This window comes from Protopterus annectens, chromosome 1.part0, assembly GCF_019279795.1.
Source record: "Protopterus annectens isolate FY-2018-M chromosome 1.part0, PAN1.0, whole genome shotgun sequence".
In the NCBI taxonomy this organism is placed as follows: Eukaryota; Metazoa; Chordata; order Ceratodontiformes; family Protopteridae; genus Protopterus; species Protopterus annectens.
Window position 1 is genome coordinate 1,851,072,964 of NC_056725.1, and position 20,291 is coordinate 1,851,093,254.

General features: G+C 40.5%; 1 protein-coding gene across 1 annotated transcript in view; it reads left to right on the plus strand.

The window, feature by feature from the left end:
* The window catches only part of FYB1 (FYN binding protein 1), a 2,052,110-nt gene that overhangs the window by 1,689,536 nt on the left and 342,283 nt on the right, over positions 1-20,291 (plus strand). Inside the window, exon 11 of the mRNA XM_044069852.1 lies at positions 18,044-18,185. Coding sequence (XP_043925787.1) covers positions 18,044-18,185 — 142 coding nt within the window. The remainder of the gene's footprint in view (positions 1-18,043; positions 18,186-20,291) is intronic.

The window sequence follows — 20,291 nt, forward strand, 5'->3', positions numbered from 1 at the left end:
CCAATATCTATCAGCATGGGAGGACATGGTTAACAGACCACATTGCATTGCCAATGATTGGCTGCATCTGCCTCCCCCTTGGTTTTCAGATATTGGCTAAAACTTTATCCACTCCCTTAGAGCCTTTTTTAGACAATGTCAAAATGGTTTTACTACCAATACGGTAATAAAAAAAAACTCAAAGCAGCCAGTGCTGGGTTCCTAAACAAACAAGAAACTCCACATTCTACAAGTTATCCTCACTCTAGAGAATGTAGACATCTGCTGTTACTGAGACTTGCTTTAAAGCCACAGAATGTACTCTGGCAGTGTAAAGTTACAGTACCTTCCACACATTTAGAACACCAGCAGCAAAGACAGGGACTAACAGTGGAGGTGTCTTGATCAACATTAGCAATAAATACAACTCCAGTTTGGTTAAACAGAATGATGCCCTGGAGTTTATCCATGTCCAGGTTTCCATAGACAAGGTTCCTTACCATGTCCTGGACAGCTACAGGTCACCCTCTATGACCCATGTAGCTCACCACTCTTATCTAGACCTACTACAGGCACTCACCATCCAACCGAATACCCAGTTCATGGGAGACTTTAATTACCCTGCGTCATGTCTTCTTCGGTGAGTTCAGACCACAAAGCTGTCTCCCTCAAAATAAAAATCACCCTGGAAACCCAGCTAAACATCTAACAGTCGCGAAGTAGTCTAAAGCAAACTATATCCTATTAAGCAACAGTTTTTCAAAATTCACAGCTCGCCCAAGACCTGAACATGACTACCTATGCAGAATTATTTATAGAAACCCTGTACAAACATGTAAATGGCTGCATTGAGGTTGTATTACCTAACAGAAGAAAGACCAGATCTAACACCAAAAGTAAAGCTGACTGGTGGGATCCTTACCTAAAGAGGGTATGTAACTAAAGAAACAAATCATGGTCAAAATCAGAAAGAGCAATTATCATAGAGACAAGAGCTCTCTGATTCAACGAAAAAAAAAAACAACAAGACTAATTACAAGATCAGGATAGCCTCCAAGGCTAAGGACAATCACAAGGCCTTCTTCAGCTATGTCAGGAACCTTAAAGGTAACACTCAAACAGTTTACAGAACTGGTGGTAAATGGCACAACCTTCACTGACCAGGGTGACATTGCACATCTACTGGCTGATAAATTTACCTCTAACTTCATCCCTCATTCCCCCCAACCACCTTCTGTGACATCCCTTCTAGCATATCCCACCCAGCTATCAACAGGGACAGGGTCTTTGTGATGCTCACTAAGGCCAAAAACACTGCTTCACTGGGCCCTGACAATATCCCTGGTTGTCTCCTAAATAAGCTAAAACATGACCCAGCAGGACCACTTGAGGGACTCTTCAACTACAACTTTAGAACAGGTTACATACCAGGGGAACAGAGGGCCACAAAGGTCATCATTCTTCAGAAGGGTGGAACACTATCTGACCCTGGGAATAACAGAGCCATCAGTCTGACAAGTCTAATATGCAAAGCCATGGAACAAATTACCATGTAAATGATCAATGACAAGAACATTGGCAAACTACAGATACTGGACCCATCCCAGCTAGGCTTTCTTAAAGGAAGTTCTTGCCTCCTTATCACAGCAGACTTCTTCAAGAGTGTCACCAAGGGTATGAATGAGGAGAAAAATGGTGCGTAACACCTACCCTGGACTGGCCAAGGCATTTGATACAATACCCCACTCAAGTAATGTTGACAGACTCTCAGAACTAGGCATAAAATCCCTACCTAACTCACTGGATTGACCCAAGATGTCAGGATCGGTGAGACCATCTCCACCAAGAGACTGGTCCCAGGGCTCTGTGTTGGGCCTGCTCCTGTTTGGCATCTACTTTTTGGAAGTCAAGGCTAATGTCAAAGGCCTCTGGCTACCAAGTTTGTTGACAACTGTAAAGCGAGCTATCATAGGTCCCCCCTTGACATCAACATCCTGCAAAAGGGTGTAACACAAACAAAACACAGGTGTCAAAGCCATGGATTAAAATTCAACATGAAGAAATGCATTGTAGTGCCCTTTGGGAAATCATATACCCAGGCTAATTACTCCACCTATAAAAAAACCCTTTGAGCTGACCTAATAGTTAGGGATCTGGAAACATATGTAGACAGTAAACTGGCCTTAAACCACACTTAGCCAAGATAGTAAGAAAATCATTCTATGTCACCCAACTCATAAGCAAGGGCATGGCATCCAGGTCCAAGAAATTTATAGTACCAAATAACCAAGAGTACTTGATTGATTTGACTGTCACAATAAACTGGGCGTATGCTTCTTACAAAATCTTTTTGGCTGTCTTCATTCATTTTGACTGCATTTTGACAGTGTGTGGTCACCCTTTTTTTCTAATTTATAGTAATACTCTACTCAGCCCTAATCAGACCCATCATTGAGTACAATGCCACCTTTGGCATGTACCTAACCAGGCAGTTGCAACAGCTGGAATGCCCTCAAAGGTTCTTCATGAGGAGAATCTAGGGTATGAATACCCTGTCCTACATAGATTGCCTTAATGCCCTAGCTCTGTATTTTGTCTCCTACAGGTTACTGACAGGCGATCTATACCTGGCAAATAAGGCATCCTCAGATCCAACTCTGATGGGCCTCTTGAACATCTGCAAAACAAAATAGCACCAGAAACACTAGATCTAAAAACCTGCACTTTGCCTGTGACATAAATATAACATGCTGGAGAGACTGTTATGTGTCTCAAAGGACTTCTGTGCTGCTGAATAAGCTCCTCATCTATATGAAGCAGAGTTAATCCCTGACCCTATTCAAACTAAACCTTGATCATTGGATGGGAAATTGTAAATCCGCCCCCAGTCTGGACCCCATCATGTCTATGATGGACAGAGGTCAATATTAAGTAAATTAGTCTCCATCTAACATATCCTCTCCACATAACTCTACTACCTCATTACTAACTTACCCTACCATATAGGTGTCCAAGGAACTCTGGGACAAAACTGGTTTGGGTTGCATGGATAGACTTGTAAAGACCCTGGTAATTGTTAGCCTAGTATAAATCTATATAGCCATGAACCTATGAATTGCTATATTCTGGTAAAGCTTACAAGTGGCATTGATGCATAACTAGGCTCTGTCACGTATCCCAAATATACTATGCACAAGAACTTATGCATGCTACCTGCACATGTATGCATATTGTGCTTTATGATGGTACTAGGATGCATTGCTCAAGATAAATAATTCACATTTCCAGTGTGGGTCACAGGACCCCCTTTTGTTTTACATGGCATTTGTGGTGATGACTTACAATGCTAATGATCCATGGACATCACCTTTCTGGTTTAGTAATGACAGCAAAATCACGCTGGGAATGACTACTGAAACTCTATGTGATGCCATTTCAGATGGTGGATTATTGGTTTGACCTCACTGTACATTTTATTGAGACTACTGGCATGCCCAGGACCAATGGACAGTGCAGGCAATGGTATGAAGCACTGCAGCACTACCACTCTGAAGAACTCCATCAATAGAAAGCAGAGGTTATACAGGAATGATCTCAATGGTATAAAAAGCATTTGGCACTGCTCACATCCTAACTAGTGTAGCAAGTATTTGGCATTGCTACTGTTTTTCAAACTGGAATTTCAAACTGCTTTTTATTCTGCCATTCAGAACAGTCTTCCTGGCAGCGGCTGTTTCTTCTGACAACTACCAGGACATGCCACGTGAGCTACTGTGGGGACTGTATCTGTGCTGTGCCTGTTGCTTGTCTATGTGCCATAGTAGTGCTGCTGACTGAGGAGCAGCTGTGAGACCACGGGCACAATGTCAAGCTTCTGCCATCATGCAGTTGTATGTTGGGTTGTGGCATCGTTATGAGGTTGTGGACACATTTCTTGGCTTTTCTTATCATGCACATACATGTGGGAGTATATTTTGCATTGTTGTCTGTATATCACCTTCACCTACATCCCTTTTGTCTTTTGGCATACGTAGAGAGAGAGACAAACTGTAACACCGCACTACTGAAAACAGCAAAGAGGAGAATAGAACCACCAGCTAGTAATCCACAGCAAATTTATTTTAAGACACACTCTGACGTCTCGGCTCCACAAGCCTTCAAGGAGTATAACATTCACAAAAAGTTACCTGCCTATATACACCTATCAATTGATTAATTATACAATTAGACAGAAATTAATCACTTTCAATAGAACATCAAACGCAAAACCTCCAATTAATTTCATTATTTAACCTCTTAGGAGACAATGTACCAAACTTTAAAATATAAGTAGACTCTTTAAGAAGCAATTTATTTTTTAATTCATTTTCATTATCATATGTATAAATTTTCTCCAAAATTGTACCTTTTAAATAATTGACATTACCATTATGAAATTTGTTAAAGTGCAGAGCTATTGCACTTTCCTCCCTCTTATAGGTTCATAGGTTCATACTAGGCTATCTGCCCTAGGGCATTTATAAGCCTAGCCAGAGTATGTATGGCTTTCGCCACCCATTTTAAATTAATTTTGCTATGCCCTTTTTCGAGGTTAGTATACTGTGCCTCTGTCTAACAGTGACACAGAAGTGATACCCGGGGTAAACCTACGATCTCCCATCCACTCATCAAGATTCCTCTTGAAGAGAGTCAATGAGGGACTCTGCCTAACCTGGACTGGGATTTTATTCCAGAGTGAAGGGAGCCTCTGGGTTATGAATCTGTCCTATTTATTTCAGTGCTGAGGTTTAAGTCCCTCGAGCGCGTAGCTCGATGGGATTTGGATTTTCTGAGGTGCAGCATGTCCATTAATTCCGGGTTGGACATGGCTTTATACGTCAGGCACAGATCGCCTCTGAGCGGGCGGTATGCCACTGAGTAGAGCTAGAGGTTCTTTAACCGGGCAGCATACGGCATCTGTTTGAGCCCCTTGATCCTCTTGGTGAGGTACTTTTGGGGTCTTTCCAGTTGCTGCAGGTGTCTGGTAAGGTACATCCCAAAAGGGGCAGTGTACTCAATTATGGGCCTGATGAGGGATGAGTAAAGAGGCACGATGACCTCCCCTGATCTAGATGTAAACCCCTTCATGATTAGGTGGGCTATATAAAATGTTTTTCTAACCACTTTGGCCACGTGGTTGTCAAATGAGAGATTGCTATCAACTTGGGTCCCCAGGTCCCCAATTACTTCTTCTGTACTTAATGGATTACCACCTATGTGGTAATTTGTGGGCACTTTGTTTTTGCCAAAGGGGATGACTATACACTTTTTGGTGTTTAGCTTGAGGCCATGGCTCTGGCACCAGTTGTCTGTTTCTATGAGGCCCTTTTGGAGGATGCTTGTGTCGGCTGGAGAGTCTATTATGGCGCCCAGTTTGCAGTCATCTGCGAACTTGGTCAGCCACAGTCCTTCCATGTTGGCCTGTACCTCCGAGAAATATATACCAAACAAGAGAGGTCCCAAGACTGAGCCTTGTGGGACGCCACTTGTAACTGGTTTGGAGTCTGACATGGCTCCAGCTATTCTAACCATGTGGGTTCTGTCCTTGAGCCAGTTTGCAACCCATCTAGTGACATAGGGGTTTATATTTAAGCTGGCGAGCTTATCTATAATGCCCGAGTGGGGTATTGTATCGAAGGCTTTTGCGAGGTCCAGGTAGGCTGTGTGGACCACCTTCCCCTTGTCAATGGCCTTGGTGACTGTTTCAAAGAAATCGACCAGGTTTAAGAGGCAGGATCTGCTCTTAACAAAGCCGAACTGGATAGGATCCAGTGTCTGTAGGTCCCCAATATCTTTATTTATAAGGTCCATGATGATCCTTTCCATAGCTTTGCAGACCAAGCTAGTGAGACTTATGGGGCGATAGTTTCCAGGATCCGTTGAGGCACTACCTTTGTGGAGAGGGACCACTGTTGCTGTACGCCACTCTTTGGGTACATATCCTGTGGTAAGGCTGAGATTGAACAGTAGTTTCAGGTTTGGGTTTAGCTCTTCTTGGAGTTCATGTAGGACGCAGCCCGGGACACCGTCTGGTCCCATTGATGCTGAGTTTCTTGCTTTGGAGAGGGCAGCTCTTACCTGAGCATCTGAGATGTCGGGGGCAGCACTCTGCTGGGATAGATATTAGCCCTTTTGGTGGGGAGGGGGGGGGAGAAGTTTGCGCTGAACCTGTCAGCTAGGATGTTGGCAATGTCTGTGGGTTCGGTGTATTTTTTGTCATTTTGGACTAATTCTGAGCATATCTGGGAATTCCCACCCAGGTTCCTAACATAACTAAAGAAAGCCTTGTGATTATCCTTAGTGTCCTGTGCAATTTTTCTCTCGAAGCTGGCCTTAGACGATTTTATGAGTGCCCGTAGTTTTTTGCTAATACTGATCAGAGATGCCTTCCCTTTTTGGGATTTTGCTCTGACATGTAGTAGCTTCCTCCATCTATTGTATAGTTTGTTTATGGCTGGGGTCCACCAGACAGGACGTCTGCCTTTGGAGGATTGGGTCTTGGTTTTATTTGGGACTGCATGATCCATGCATTCCTGAAGGTGTTCATAGAATGCGTTTATAAAGGATTTTGTGGTCTGGGCCGTATTATCCACAGGCCCGGGGGCTTTGAAGGATTCCACCTCGGTTTTGAGGAGTGTGAAATTTGCTTTAGAGAAGTTTTTCACTGTGGTTTTCTGGGCATGGGGTGGGGTTGGGATGTGAATATCCAGTGAGATTAGTTTATGGTCTGATCTTACCAGTGAGGGATACACTTCTGGTCTGGAGCATAGAGTCCCCATGTTGGTGATGATCAGGTCCAGTATGTTTTCCCCTCTTGTGGGAGTGGTAACAAGTTGTTCCATAGCATTTGAGTTTATAAATTCTAGGAACCTTTGGGCTAGGGTGTTGGAGCTAGAGTAATGCTCCCAGTCTATGGTTGGGTAGTTGAAGTCACCCAATATAATGGTGTTTGGAGAGACCTTCATATTTTCCAGTGTTCTCAGGAAGGCCAAGTGGGATTCCTGGGTTTGGCAGGGTGGTCTGTAGCAGGCTATAAACTGGAAGACAGTTTTACCCACTGTTAGTTGCACATGGATAGTCTCTGATGCTTCGTGCTGTGCCACCAACCTGGAGGTGTGGGTATCTTTGACGAATATTGATACTCCCCCTCCTTTTGTGGTTCGGTCCAAGTTTTGGGGCCGAAAAGCATGGTATGAGGTATAACCAGTGGCGGCTGGTGACTTCAAATCACAGGGGGGCTGCAGGAGACGCTGAATGGGCGGGGTCAAAGGGAAGGGGTGTGGTCAACCATAAAGGGGAGGAGCTATGCACAAAACCACAAAAAAACTAACTTTAATTAAATACGCTGCCCTGGGTGGCAAACCATCATTATGAAAGTCCAATCAAGACAAAAATAAGTGTAGAAGAATAAAAATATTTCAATGCATTGGCTGCATGACAGCTTACTTAATATCTAGATGAAAACAAAAGGTTGTGAGGCATGAAAAATAAATTACTTTTTAAATACATTACTGGAATGCCAGTCAAAATCAAGTATAAGAAAAACCAGAAGCACTCAACTCAAACTACTTCTCCTTGCACTGCAGTTCTAATTATAATATATTCAGCTTTATTAAAGTACCAAGCAACATGCTGAAAGTAGAAATCTATGTGATGCCCCCACTTGTAAAATGTTTCTTATCCAAAAAGACCTGCTGCCTGACAACGTTTCATGGGGAAAACATGATAAAAGTAAAAATGAAAAGCAAACAAGAAACAAGCTCAAGATACATTGCTTAAAGGATTACTGTACAGGTTATGGACCACACATGATTGGCATTCTGTTTAGTTTACGGGTAAAGCCTGTAGAGATGACTGGAAGTCTCCAACAAGTGTAATGAGCTTTTTAAAATAATGGAATCCTGTCCTTTAATACCCAAGGCTTATACATTATCTAGTCAAGTATTCTCTGCATGGCAACAACAGAAAGGCTTTCAATGTTGGCAATTCTTTAACAGTATGCTTATTAAAGCTTACTTGCATCTTGATGTCAGACAAGCTTACCTTATGGTCATTAAAGCATTGCTACTTAAACACAGAGCAACAGGCACTTTGAGTAATAAGCATAAATCAACAGTACAAAAATATGACAGAAACCAGACCATTCTGCAAAATCAAGGACAGATGAAAAGCCACTGTAGTACTTATGCAGTGTGTCCTCCCCATCCAAGGTAGATACAACTACTCCTTGCCTTGCTTGGACACATCCAGAGTCACTACATGGGGAGTGCAACAAGCATGTCACAATTTGAAATCTCTCTGGCTGACTGTGATGGCCCTGACACATTTGTCATACCTCTCAACTTCAAGAGCAAGAAATCTGGACAAAGCCATACACAGAAGTGGGACAAAGGCACAACAAGAAGGACAATTTTTAAATATTGCTCTAATAAACTTAGAAAGATAATAGAATAGGTCTTGCATTAGTATGAATTTTCTGAAGGGTATAAAATCTGAAACTCAAATGTCTGTCATTTTCTAACTTCAGTCTTTAGTGATTTGTCACTAATTTGCCAAAAACACAATTTTATGAAAAATGGACCAAAAATGTGATGCAAAATATAAAATAGACACACAATACAGCTTCTACCTGTCAAAGAAGGGACACTTTAATATTAGTACTGCTACCTTGAGCAGCTGACAAAATAAAAGAATCTACATGCATTTCAAGTAATCTATAACTTTGATTATTACAGTTATTTCTTAATTGTAAACCCTCCATGTTTTCTTCCAAAATTGCTATTTTTGGAGGGATTATTAGGGGAAGAGCAACATTTTGAGCCAAAAATTGGGGACAGTTGAGAGGTTGGCTATGCCTAATTCTATAAAGCAATTTATTTGCATGTACCTCTCAACCTGTTAATGCAGTAAATCTGAACAAGGCCAAATATATTGGGGCACATATAAACAGTACTAGAAATTGCTCTTGTATAAATTGAGATAGTTGATAGAACGGCTCTTACTTTAACATGCATTTTTATGAAGGTTATGAAGTCTGAAACTTATTATTTAGTGACTTCTGGCAAATCATTTAGGAATTAAAACTACAAATTTTATGAACAACAAACCAAAAATAAGAAGCAAAAATCTATTCATTCTTTGAAAATCTGGACAGTTGGGAGGTATAGTTCAGCTGGGCCTGTCTGAGTTTGCTGCCCTTCCCCCCCCGACAAAATAATGGTTGAACTGGAGCCTCTGCAGCCATTCCAATTAACCATTACTTGGCTATTTCACTCCATTTACCATAAACACTAATGTGCATACTGCTTTACTTCAATGATTGGACTTCATTTGAAAGTTTTATTTTGTATTTTACAGCACAAACATTAAGTAATCTGTTAAACAAAGCAATGCAGTCTCACAATGAAAACTTAGCATTAAAACTTCTCTGCCCTTGAAACTCACATTCATTGAAACAGCATTGAAACCCACATTCAAAGAAAATACATTTTGCCAGTGGCAGATAAAGATTAATTTTGGGCTGTTTTCAATCATAGGCCCTTGCATATGAAACATACATGTGCTCTTTGATACACCTTCCTCATTGTACTAAAATTATATTCCTTGTACAATACAGTACACTTGTTAGAGGGTGTTTTAAATTTGTTTTGAACATTTTTCCAGTAAGCAATGAAACAAAACATATGCACCCATAATGGCAAAACTGCCCAGTTGAGAACATTTATCATAAAAAAAGTCTACTCAGACTTCCACAGTCCACCATTATTAGTAAATATACACAATTCTACAGTCCACCATTATTAGTAAATATGCACAATTCCACAGTCCACCATTATTAGTAAATATGCACAATTCTACAGTCCACCATTATCAGTAAATATGCACAATTCTACAGTCCATATTCAGTGAATTCAGTTCTTGCCATAGCTGTCAACCTTAGCACAAAAACCTGGGCCGAAGCCAATAATGGGAATACAGTCCCAAAAATAGGGACAAATTTAAAATATTCATCTTATAAACTTAGAAAATTGCTAGAAAAAAGGTTGTGCTACTATGTATTCTGAAGAACATGAAGTTTGAAATTCAAATGCGGTCAATTCTACTACGGACAGAACAAAACAATTTTCAGCAGAGGGATTAATACTGCAGACACGTCTTTGTAAAATGGCAGGGCATCAGAGCAAATCCACACAAACACAGGCAGGAGATGCAGACTCCAAACAGAAGCCACCCCAACCAAGAATCAAACCAGAAAACCTATAGCTGCGAGGCAACAATACTACCACCACACCATCAATTATGCAAGGAATTAAACATTCAGAAACCTGAAGTCTGAAATTCAAATGCCTGTCAATTTTACTGCGGACAGAACAAAACCAATTTTCAGCAGGGATTAAAACTGCAGACACGTCTTTGTAAAATGGCAGGGCACCAGAGCAAATCCACACAAACACATGGAGGAGATGCAGACTCCACACAGAAGCCACCCCAACCAAGAATCAAACCAGAAAACCTATAGCTGTGAGGCAACAATACTACCACTGCACCATCAAATCTGCAAGGAATTAAACATTCAGAAACCTGAAGTCTGAAATTCAAATGCCTGTCAATTTTACTGACAGAACAAAAACAATTTTCAGCAGAGATGCAGGGATTAATACTGCAGACACGTCTTTGCAAAATGGCAGGGCACCAGAGCAAATCCACACAAATACAGGGAGGAGATGCAGACAGAAGCCACCCCAACCAAGAATCAAACCAGAAAACCTATAGTTGTGAGGTAACAATACTATCACTGCACCATCAATTATACAAGGAATTAAACATTCAGAAACCTGAAGTCTGAAATTCAAATGCCTGTCAATTTTTCTGCGGACAGAACAAAACAATTTTCAGCAGAGGGATTAAAACTGCAGACACATCTTTGTAAAATGGCAGGGCACCAGAGCAAATCCACACAAACACAGGCAGGAGATGCAGACTCCAAACAGAAGCCACCCCAACCAAGAATCAAACCAGAAAACCTATAGCTGTGAGGCAACAATACTACCACCGCACCATCAATTATGCAAGGAATTAAACATTCAGAAACCTGAAGTCTGAAATTCAAATGCCTGTCAATTTTAGACAGAACAAAACCAATTTTCAGCAGGGATTAAAACTGCAGACACGTCTTTGTAAAATGGCAGGGCACCAGAGCAAATCCACACAAACACATGGAGGAGATGCAGACTCCACACAGAAGCCACCCCAACCAAGAATCAAACCAGAAAACCTATAGCTGTGAGGCAACAATACTACCACTGCACCATCAAATCTGCAAGGAATTAAACATTCAGAAACCTGAAGTCTGAAATTCAAATGCCTGTCAATTTTAGACAGAACAAAAACAATTTTCAGCAGAGATGCAGGGATTAATACTGCTTTGTAAAATGGCAGGGCACCAGAGCAAATCCACACAAATACAGGGAGGAGATGCAGACAGAAGCCACCCCAACCAAGAATCAAACCAGAAAAGCTATAGTTGTGAGGTAACAATACTATCACTGCACCATCAATTATACAAGGAGTTAAACATTCAGAAACCTGAAGTCTGAAATTCAAATGCCTGTCAATTTTACTGCGGACAGAACAAAACAATTTTCAAGAGGGATTAAAACTGCAGACACATCTTTGTAAAATGGCAGGGCACCAGAGCAAATCCACACAAACACAGGCAGGAGATGCAGACTCCACACAGAAGCCACCCCAACCAAGAATCAAACCAGAAAACCTATAGCTGTGAGGCAACAATACTACCACTGCACCATCAAATACAAGGAATTAAACATTCAGAAACCCTTAAGTCTGAAATTCAAATGCCTATCAATTTTATTTAACATTTTTAATCAGGACAGTCTGACTTGGAACAAATAAACAAATTTTCAGCAGAGGCCCAGGAAGAAATAATGCAGACATGTCTTTGTAACATGGGAGGGCACAAAAGCAAACCCACACAAACACAGGGAGAAGATACAGACCCCACAAAGAAGGAACCCCAGCCAAGAATCAAACCCAAGAACCTGCAGCTGTGAGGCAACAATGCTACTACTACACCATCAAATATCAAGCATTGCAACATTTACAAACCACAGATATTATGAGGAACAGATCAGATCGAATATGAGGTAAAAATCTGAAATTTTTTTACAAATGGTGGTGGGTAGGGAACTCAAGTCTTTAACACCTGCATACAGGGTACAGGGTTCAAGCCTGAGGCATTCCCTACCACACCACCATAAGCACCTGGGGCATTTTCACACACACACACACACAATGAAAAAGCACCATACACAAATAAAAAGCACAAACTCAATAAAAATAAACATTGTAAATTGAAAGGCACCTTACCTGAATGAATACATCCAGAGTTTAACATCCGTACATACATCCTTCCCGCGAGATCCCAATGCTCCTTGCCGACGAGATCCCTAAGGCTCTGTCCCGAGTCCCTGCTGCTCCTCTTGCAGTCGGTCTGTGCACTGTAAAAGTGCACAGAAATTTTAAAAATATTTTTTTATTTTTCATTTTTCTTTCTTTTATTTTTGAGGGGCTGGGTATAACCTGGTAGTGCTGGGGTGCTCTCGAGAGCCTTGAACCGGGTTTCTGTTACTGCACAGATATCGATGTTCTCCATGCTAAGGAGAGTTTCGAGTGTGTGCATCTTGAGGTTTAGACTTCTGGCGTTGAGTAGCATTACTCTTAGTTTCTTATCCCTTGTGATACCTATGGAGGTGGGTTTGTCTTTTGAGCCTTGCCTATCAACTATGTCCCTAACATGTTCTAATAATCTAGTTTTGAATGCTCTTTTTGTTTCTCCAGTATAAAATTTATTGCAAGAGCACTTCAGAGCAGCCATCCAATAGTTCACACTGACATCCCCTGGGCTGGGTATCATCCAGCATATTACTCATACCCTAACCTATCCCCAGACAGGTGTACTTCCATCCTACTTTGCCATAACACACTCCTTGTACTTGTCTACTCTTTCCTATTAACATTTGCATCGCTGTTTGCCTCTGTCAAGCACAAGTCTCCCCTTCTTGTTGTTTATACACATCCACTCCTATTTATCTGCTTAGTTTTGTTTATGTGCCCCCATTGTCTACTCTTCCACACCTTTCCTCTTCCTCTTTACTTATCACCTTCCCATATCCCTTCTGTCTCCATATATATATATATATATATATATATATATATATATATAGACATATATGTATTTTATATATATATATATATATATATATATATATATATATATATATATATATTCACATATATGGGTCTACTTTGACCCATTGAAATAACACTTCAGCAAAACTCTGTTTTGCTAGTCCAGTTTCACGAAAGTGCTTTTCTCTGGAAATGCACTTTCGCAAAACTACAGTTCACTGAGATTGTCGCTGGAGATTGCGGTACAGTGGGGCTAAGGGAATTTTGGCTTTTCTCCACTGTAGTGTGATCTTGGCGTTAGTATATATTAGTAGCAGGAATGTGGGGTGCGAAGCCACCCACATGGGGGTGCAGGGGGCTTTCCCCCCTGCATAATTTACTGTAGTGTATTTGTTTGGGGTTTTTTTTGTTTGTTTTAATGCTTTGGTGATCTGTAGTTTCACAAAAGTGTATTTCCAGTGAAATGCACTTTGGTGAAACTGGACTAGCAAAACTGAGTTTCGCTGAAGTGCTATTCCATTGGGTCAAAGTAGACCCATATATATATACATATATATATATATATATATATATATATATATATATATATATATATATATATATACACACACACACACACACACACACACCTGTACAATTCAATTGAAAAACAAATCTGTTAGGGGAAAAAATATAAAAAATAAAAAATGTACAATAAGCTGGTTGCATAAGTGTGCACACCCTTAAACTAATACTTTGTTGAAGCAACTTTTGATTTAATTATAGCATTCAGTCTTCTTGGGTAGGAGTCTATCAGCATGGTACATCTTGACTTAGCAACATTTGCCCGCTCTTCCTTGCAAAATCACTCCAAATCTGTCAGATTGCGAGGGCATCTCTTGTGCACGGCCCTCCTCAGGTCACCTCACAGATTTTCTATTGGATTTAGATCTGGGCTCTGGCTGGGCCATTCCAAAACTTTAATTTTCTTCTAGTGAAGCCATTCTTTTGTTGATTTGTATGCATGCTTGGGGTCATTGTCGTGTTGAAATTTGAAATTCCTCTTCATCTTCAGCTTTCTAGCAAACACCTAAAGGTTTTGGGCCAAAAGTGACTGGTATTTGGAACTGTTCATAATTCCCTCCACCTTGACTAAAGCCCCAGTTCCAGCTGAAGAAAAGCAACCCCAAAGCATGATACTGCCACCACAATGCTTCACTGTGGGGATGGTGTTCTTTTGATGATGCAAAGTGTTGTTTTTGAGCCAAATGTACCTTTTTGAATTGTTGCCAAAATTCAACCTTGGTTTCATCAAACCATAACATATTTTCCCACATGCTTTTGGGAGATTTGATATATTGTTTTGCAAATTTTAGCCAGGCCTGGGTGTTTTTCTGTGTAAGAAAAGACTTCCGTCTTGCAACACTACCCCATAGTCCAGATATATGGAGAATATGGAAGATTTTTGTCACATATAGTACATAATCAGTACTTGCCAGAAATTCCTGCAGTTTCTTCAATGTTGCTGTAGGTCTCTTGGCAGCCTCCCTGACCAGTTTTTGTCTTGTCATTTCATCACTTTTGGAGGTATGTCCAGTCCTTTGCAAAGTCACTGTTGTCCCATATTTTCTCCACTTTTTGATGACTGTCTTCACTGTGTTCCATGGTATAGCCAATGCTGTGGATATTATTTCTACCCTTCTCCTCACTCATACCTTTCAAAAATGAAATCCCCTTGATCTCTGCCAATCATGGCTTTTGCTGTAGCAGGCAACTGAGTAAATGTCAAGAAAATTCTACTAGGACAGCTGAACTTTATTTTGGGTTCAGAGTCTCTTTAACTGATGGTAGGTGTGTACCCAAAAAGACTGAATGCTGTAATTAAATCAAAAGGTGCTCAACAAAGTATTAGTTTAAGGGTGTGCACACTTATGCATCCAGCTTATTCATAGGTTCATAGGTAGGTACTAGGCTATTGGCCCTAGGGCCTATACAAGACTAGCCAAAAAGGTACCCTGGCTTTCGCCACCCAAGAAAATTATTTTCCTGTGCCCCTGTCAAGCAGAGCCACAGAAGTGATCCCCAGGGTGAATTTCCTATTACCCATCCAATCATCAAGATTTTTCTTGAAGAGTGCTAATGAGGAACTCTGTTTGATATAGATAGGTAGTCTGTTCCAGAGTATGGGAAGTCTCTGGGACATGAATCTATCCCTCCAGCATGTTCTGTTTATTGTGGTGACATGGTTTAGGTCCCTAGAGCATGTAGCTTGGAGGGATTGGGATTTCTTTAAGTGGAGCATGTCCAACAGCTCAGGGTTTGACATAGCTTTGTGTGTTAGGCAGAGATCACCTCTGAGTAGGCGATATGCGACGGAGTAAAGCTGGAGTTTTTTGAGATGGTCTGCATAGGGCATCTGTTTGAGGCTAGTAATCCACTTTGTGAGGTATTTCTGCGGCCTTTCCAGTTGTTGTAGATGTCTTGTGAGGTACATACCAAAAGGGGCGTTGTACTCTATAATGGGTCTAATGAGTGATGAGTAGAGGGGAACAATGACCTCTTTTTTTCTGAATGAGAAACCTTTTGTGATGAGGTGTGCCACATAGAAGGATTTCCTGACCACTGTAGTGATGTGATTATCAAAGGAGAGACTACTGTCCACCTGTGTCCCAAGGTCTCTTATCACACTTTCGGTGTTAAGTAGACTACCGCCTATGTGGTAGTTCATGGGTACAGAGTTTTTACCAAAGGGGGTGACAATGCACTTTTTGGCATTGAGCTTGAGACCATGGCTTTGACACCAGGCATCTGTCTCAGTGAGGCCCTTTTGTAGGATGTCCACATTGTTAGGAGTTTCGATTATGGCTCCTAGTTTGCAGTCATCTGCGAACTTAGTTAGTCAAAGACCTTCTGTGTTAGCCTGTACTTCAGAGAAGTAGATACCAAACAGGAGAGAACCCAGGACTGAACCCTGTGGTACTCCACTTGTCATTGGTCTGAAGTCTGATTTGGAGTCTGCTACTTTCACAGTGTGGGTTCTGTCAGTAAGCCAGTTGGCAACCCATCTTGTGACATAGGGATTTATACCTAGTTTAGCGAGTTTATCTATAATTCCAGAGTGGGGGATGGTGTTGAATGCCTTGGCGAGATCTAGATAGGCTGTGTGAACCACCTTACCCTCATCTATGGCTTTGGTGACTCCTTCAAAGAAGTCTATCAGGTTTAGGATACATGATCTGCCTTTTACAAACCCGAACTGTGTGGGGTCCAGAGTTTGGAGATCTCCAATGTCTTTGTTTATGAGTTCCATGATGATACGTTCCATGGCCTTGCAGACCAGGCTTGTCAGGCTAATGGGGCGGTAGTTCCTGGGGTGTGTCATGGCTCCCCCTTTGTGGAGTGGGATAACCATCACCGTGTGCCATTTAATGGGCACAAAGCCTGAGGTGAGGCTATGATTGAACATGGTACTTAGGTGGGGTGCCAGTTCATTCTGTAGTTCATGTAGAAAGCAGTCTGGGATGTTGTCAGGTCCCATGGATGCTGTGTTCTTGGCTTTAGAGAGTGAGGTTTTTACCTGTGCAGCCGTGATTACAGGAACTTTGCATTCTTCCGGTATAGAGATGGCCCCTTTAGGGGGTGAGGGGGGGGGGGTAAAGTTAGCACTGAACCTATCTGCCAGGATGTTGGCAATATCATTTGGTTCTGTATATTTAGTGTCATTGTGCTGTAACTCAGAGCAGATCTGAGTGTTGCCATTGAGATTCTTGACATAGCTATAGAATGCTTTGTGGTTGTCTTTAGAATCAGTAGCGATTTTTGTTTTCATAACTAGCTTTGGAGGATTTTATGAGGGATCTCAGCTTCTTACTGAGGCTGACCAGGGAGTTCCTCCAATCATGGAATTTTACACTTTTTTGCAACAGTTTGTTTCTTCTGTTGTAAAGTTTGTTTATGGCAGAAGACAACCAGATTGGCTTCCTTTTTTTGGAGGATAGCATCTTGGTTCTGTTAGGGATAGCATGATCCATGCACTCATGTAAGTGCTTATAAAGTGCATTTGTGTAGGATTCAGCAGTCGTTTCTCTATTGTCCATCTGCATGGGAGTCGTGAAGTTTGCCACTTCTGTCTTAAGAAGCGTGAAGTTGGCTTTAGAGAAATTTTTTACGGTTGTTTTCCTAATGGGAGGTGGGAGCGGGATGTGGATGTCTAGGGTGATTAGCTTGTGGTCAGATCTGACTAATGAGGAATTGACCTCTGGTGTGGAACACCGGTCGCCAATGTTGGTGATGACCAGGTCTAGGATATTGCTGCCCCTGGTGGGGGTGTGGATAAGTTGATGCAAGGCATTGGAATTGATGAATTCTAGAAAACGGTGAGCAAAAGAGTTGGTACATGAGTAGTTTTCCCAATTAATGGTGGGGTAGTTGAAATCACCCATTATTGTATGTTTTTTGTTTTACATTTTTTCCCTAACAGATTTGTTTGTTTTGCAATTGAATTGTACAGGTTATAGGTCACATTAAAGGTGAGAAAAGTTTTGAAATGATTTATTGTCGTCTCATTTTTTATATCACAAAAAATATAAAGCATAAACATCATGTATCCTTAGCACAAGACTAATAGCTGCACTGCTTCATCCAAGAACAGACCAACATTTATGTCTGCAAGAACCTGATAATGAGAGATACACATAACTAAAACCCACTACCTTACCATCAAAATTTATATTATCAAAATGTATTAAATGCATTGTATAGCAGCTGCAAGTTAACTGGAGAGTAAATACCATATGGACTGTGATATTTAAAGCCTAATTCTAATTTCTTTTAGATGGCTACATTAAAACAACATGTGTAGATATTGATTACAATTCACTTAAAAGAAACCAGCAGCGAATTTCTATCAAAGGTTCGCAAGTACATGGCGAATCGGAACCAGAAGTATATGATGATGTTGCAGACAACAGCACAAGGTAAGACATTTCATGAGAGCAGATCAGAGAACTTGTATATTCTGAGTATATTACTGTGTACCAATTTAGCTTTCAGAAACAACAGGTTTCCCAACAACAAGACCACTGCTTGTCTCATCATCTGGTATTAGATTGAAGCTTGGGTTGTGAGCTAAAAATCAACATGGTTTATTTTATTAAAAAAAAAAAAAGTATTTCCCCTGTATCCCCAAACCCCTTGCAACTTATACATACTAATTATAATACTGTAGTAGCACAGGGAATGGGGGACAGTCATGCATAGAAAACTGTTCCCCCAAATCCTTGATAACCATCAGGCAAGTGAAACCCAACATCTTTGTACCGTTAATGAGTGGGTCAATTGAGAGAATGTCAACAACGTATCTCTATATGAATTGTCCCTCAGAGAAAAGCAACACACACATTTTTTCATCTTTCATTTTCCCTTATATTTTATTTTTATTTTATTTTATTTTATTTTTCTTACTGTTAGTCTCCATTCTGGGTTTACCATTTAGTACTTTATTACTAATGCAATTTCTAGAAAGTGCCAGCAGTTGCTCATGTCTACCAAGTTGGACTTCATACCTATGAGTACATTTACTGCATTGCAGTAGTTTTAACCTGTTTATGCCTTTTTTCTAACATAATTTTTTATTTAAATATTTAGTATTAATGATAATAATACATATTAATAAAGCAAAACACATACCGATATACAGAAATTAACACTAATTAATAATGAATTACATTAGTTCAGCAACTAAAAAGAGCACAATAAATATGGCACTGGAAACATTGGGCAAATCAACATATGTATTACCTTCAGATGGTTTGTAAATAATTTAGCATGGCCATAACATAAATTATACAAGTCTGTTTACATACAGGTGGTCATAAAGAGGGAAGAATAGAAAGGCAAGTATTTGTTAACTCTTTAGCCTGATGCTTTATCCTTATGGCAAGTACTTCAACTCTTTGCTACTTTAAGGTACCTCTGTGTCCATTTACTTAAAAATTGACACAATGTAAAATTGTAGCGATGGATTTGGAGACATTTGTGCAGAACGGTACAAACAAACACCACATTATCTGCCTTTTGAGAAACCCCAAACATCCACAAATATATAAATCAGTGGAAGAATGCTGATAGAAAGCATTCTGCAAAGGATTGAAGCAGATAAGTGCAGCAACAATCAGAAACATAGCAATCCAGGTAGCAGAGGCAGCAAAGATGTGTATGGGACATCAGAGAACTGACAGAATAACACAGGGGAAAGGAATGTGACACACGTAATGAGAATGGAACTAAAACACAGCAGTAGTTGTCATAGACTGAAGCAGGAGTAAAACAATACAACAACGCTCAGCACATCAACAAATGTTTGCACAGTGCAAAACAAGGGTTACTTACTAAATAAATAAACAAAAAATGCACATATGACAGAAAATGGAAAGGGGGGGTCACAACAACTCAGAATGAGCCAGGCTTTTGAAGCAGCAAACAGTCTTACTCCAATGGACTATATATGTATATATATATATATATATATATATATATATATATATATATATATATATATATATATATATATATATACATATATATATATATATATATATATATATATATATATATGAGTCTACTTCATATGATCGACAGCTCATATGATCGACAACCATAACACTGACACCAAAACACTGAAAGTTCAAAACACCTAAAGCTCATATGATCGACATTCATAACATCGACACATGAAATCCAAAGCATTATGCCATTTCCCCACTGTAGCGTGACCCTGGAGTAGGAATAAATAGTTAGGGATGGGGGGGCACAGCCCCCCACTTTGGGGGGGTTGGGGGGCGTAGCTCCCCACGTTATTTACATGAATATAGTCAATGCCATTAAAAGTATCCATATGTATGTTTAAAATTTATGACATATGTGGGGGGCTGTGCCCCCTACACCCCCCTAACTATTTATTTCTACTCCAGGATCGCACTAAAGTGGGGAAAGGACATAATGCTTTGGATTTCATGTGTCGATGTTATGAGTGTTGATCATATGAGCTTTAGGTGTTTTGAGCTTTCATTGTTTTGGTGTCA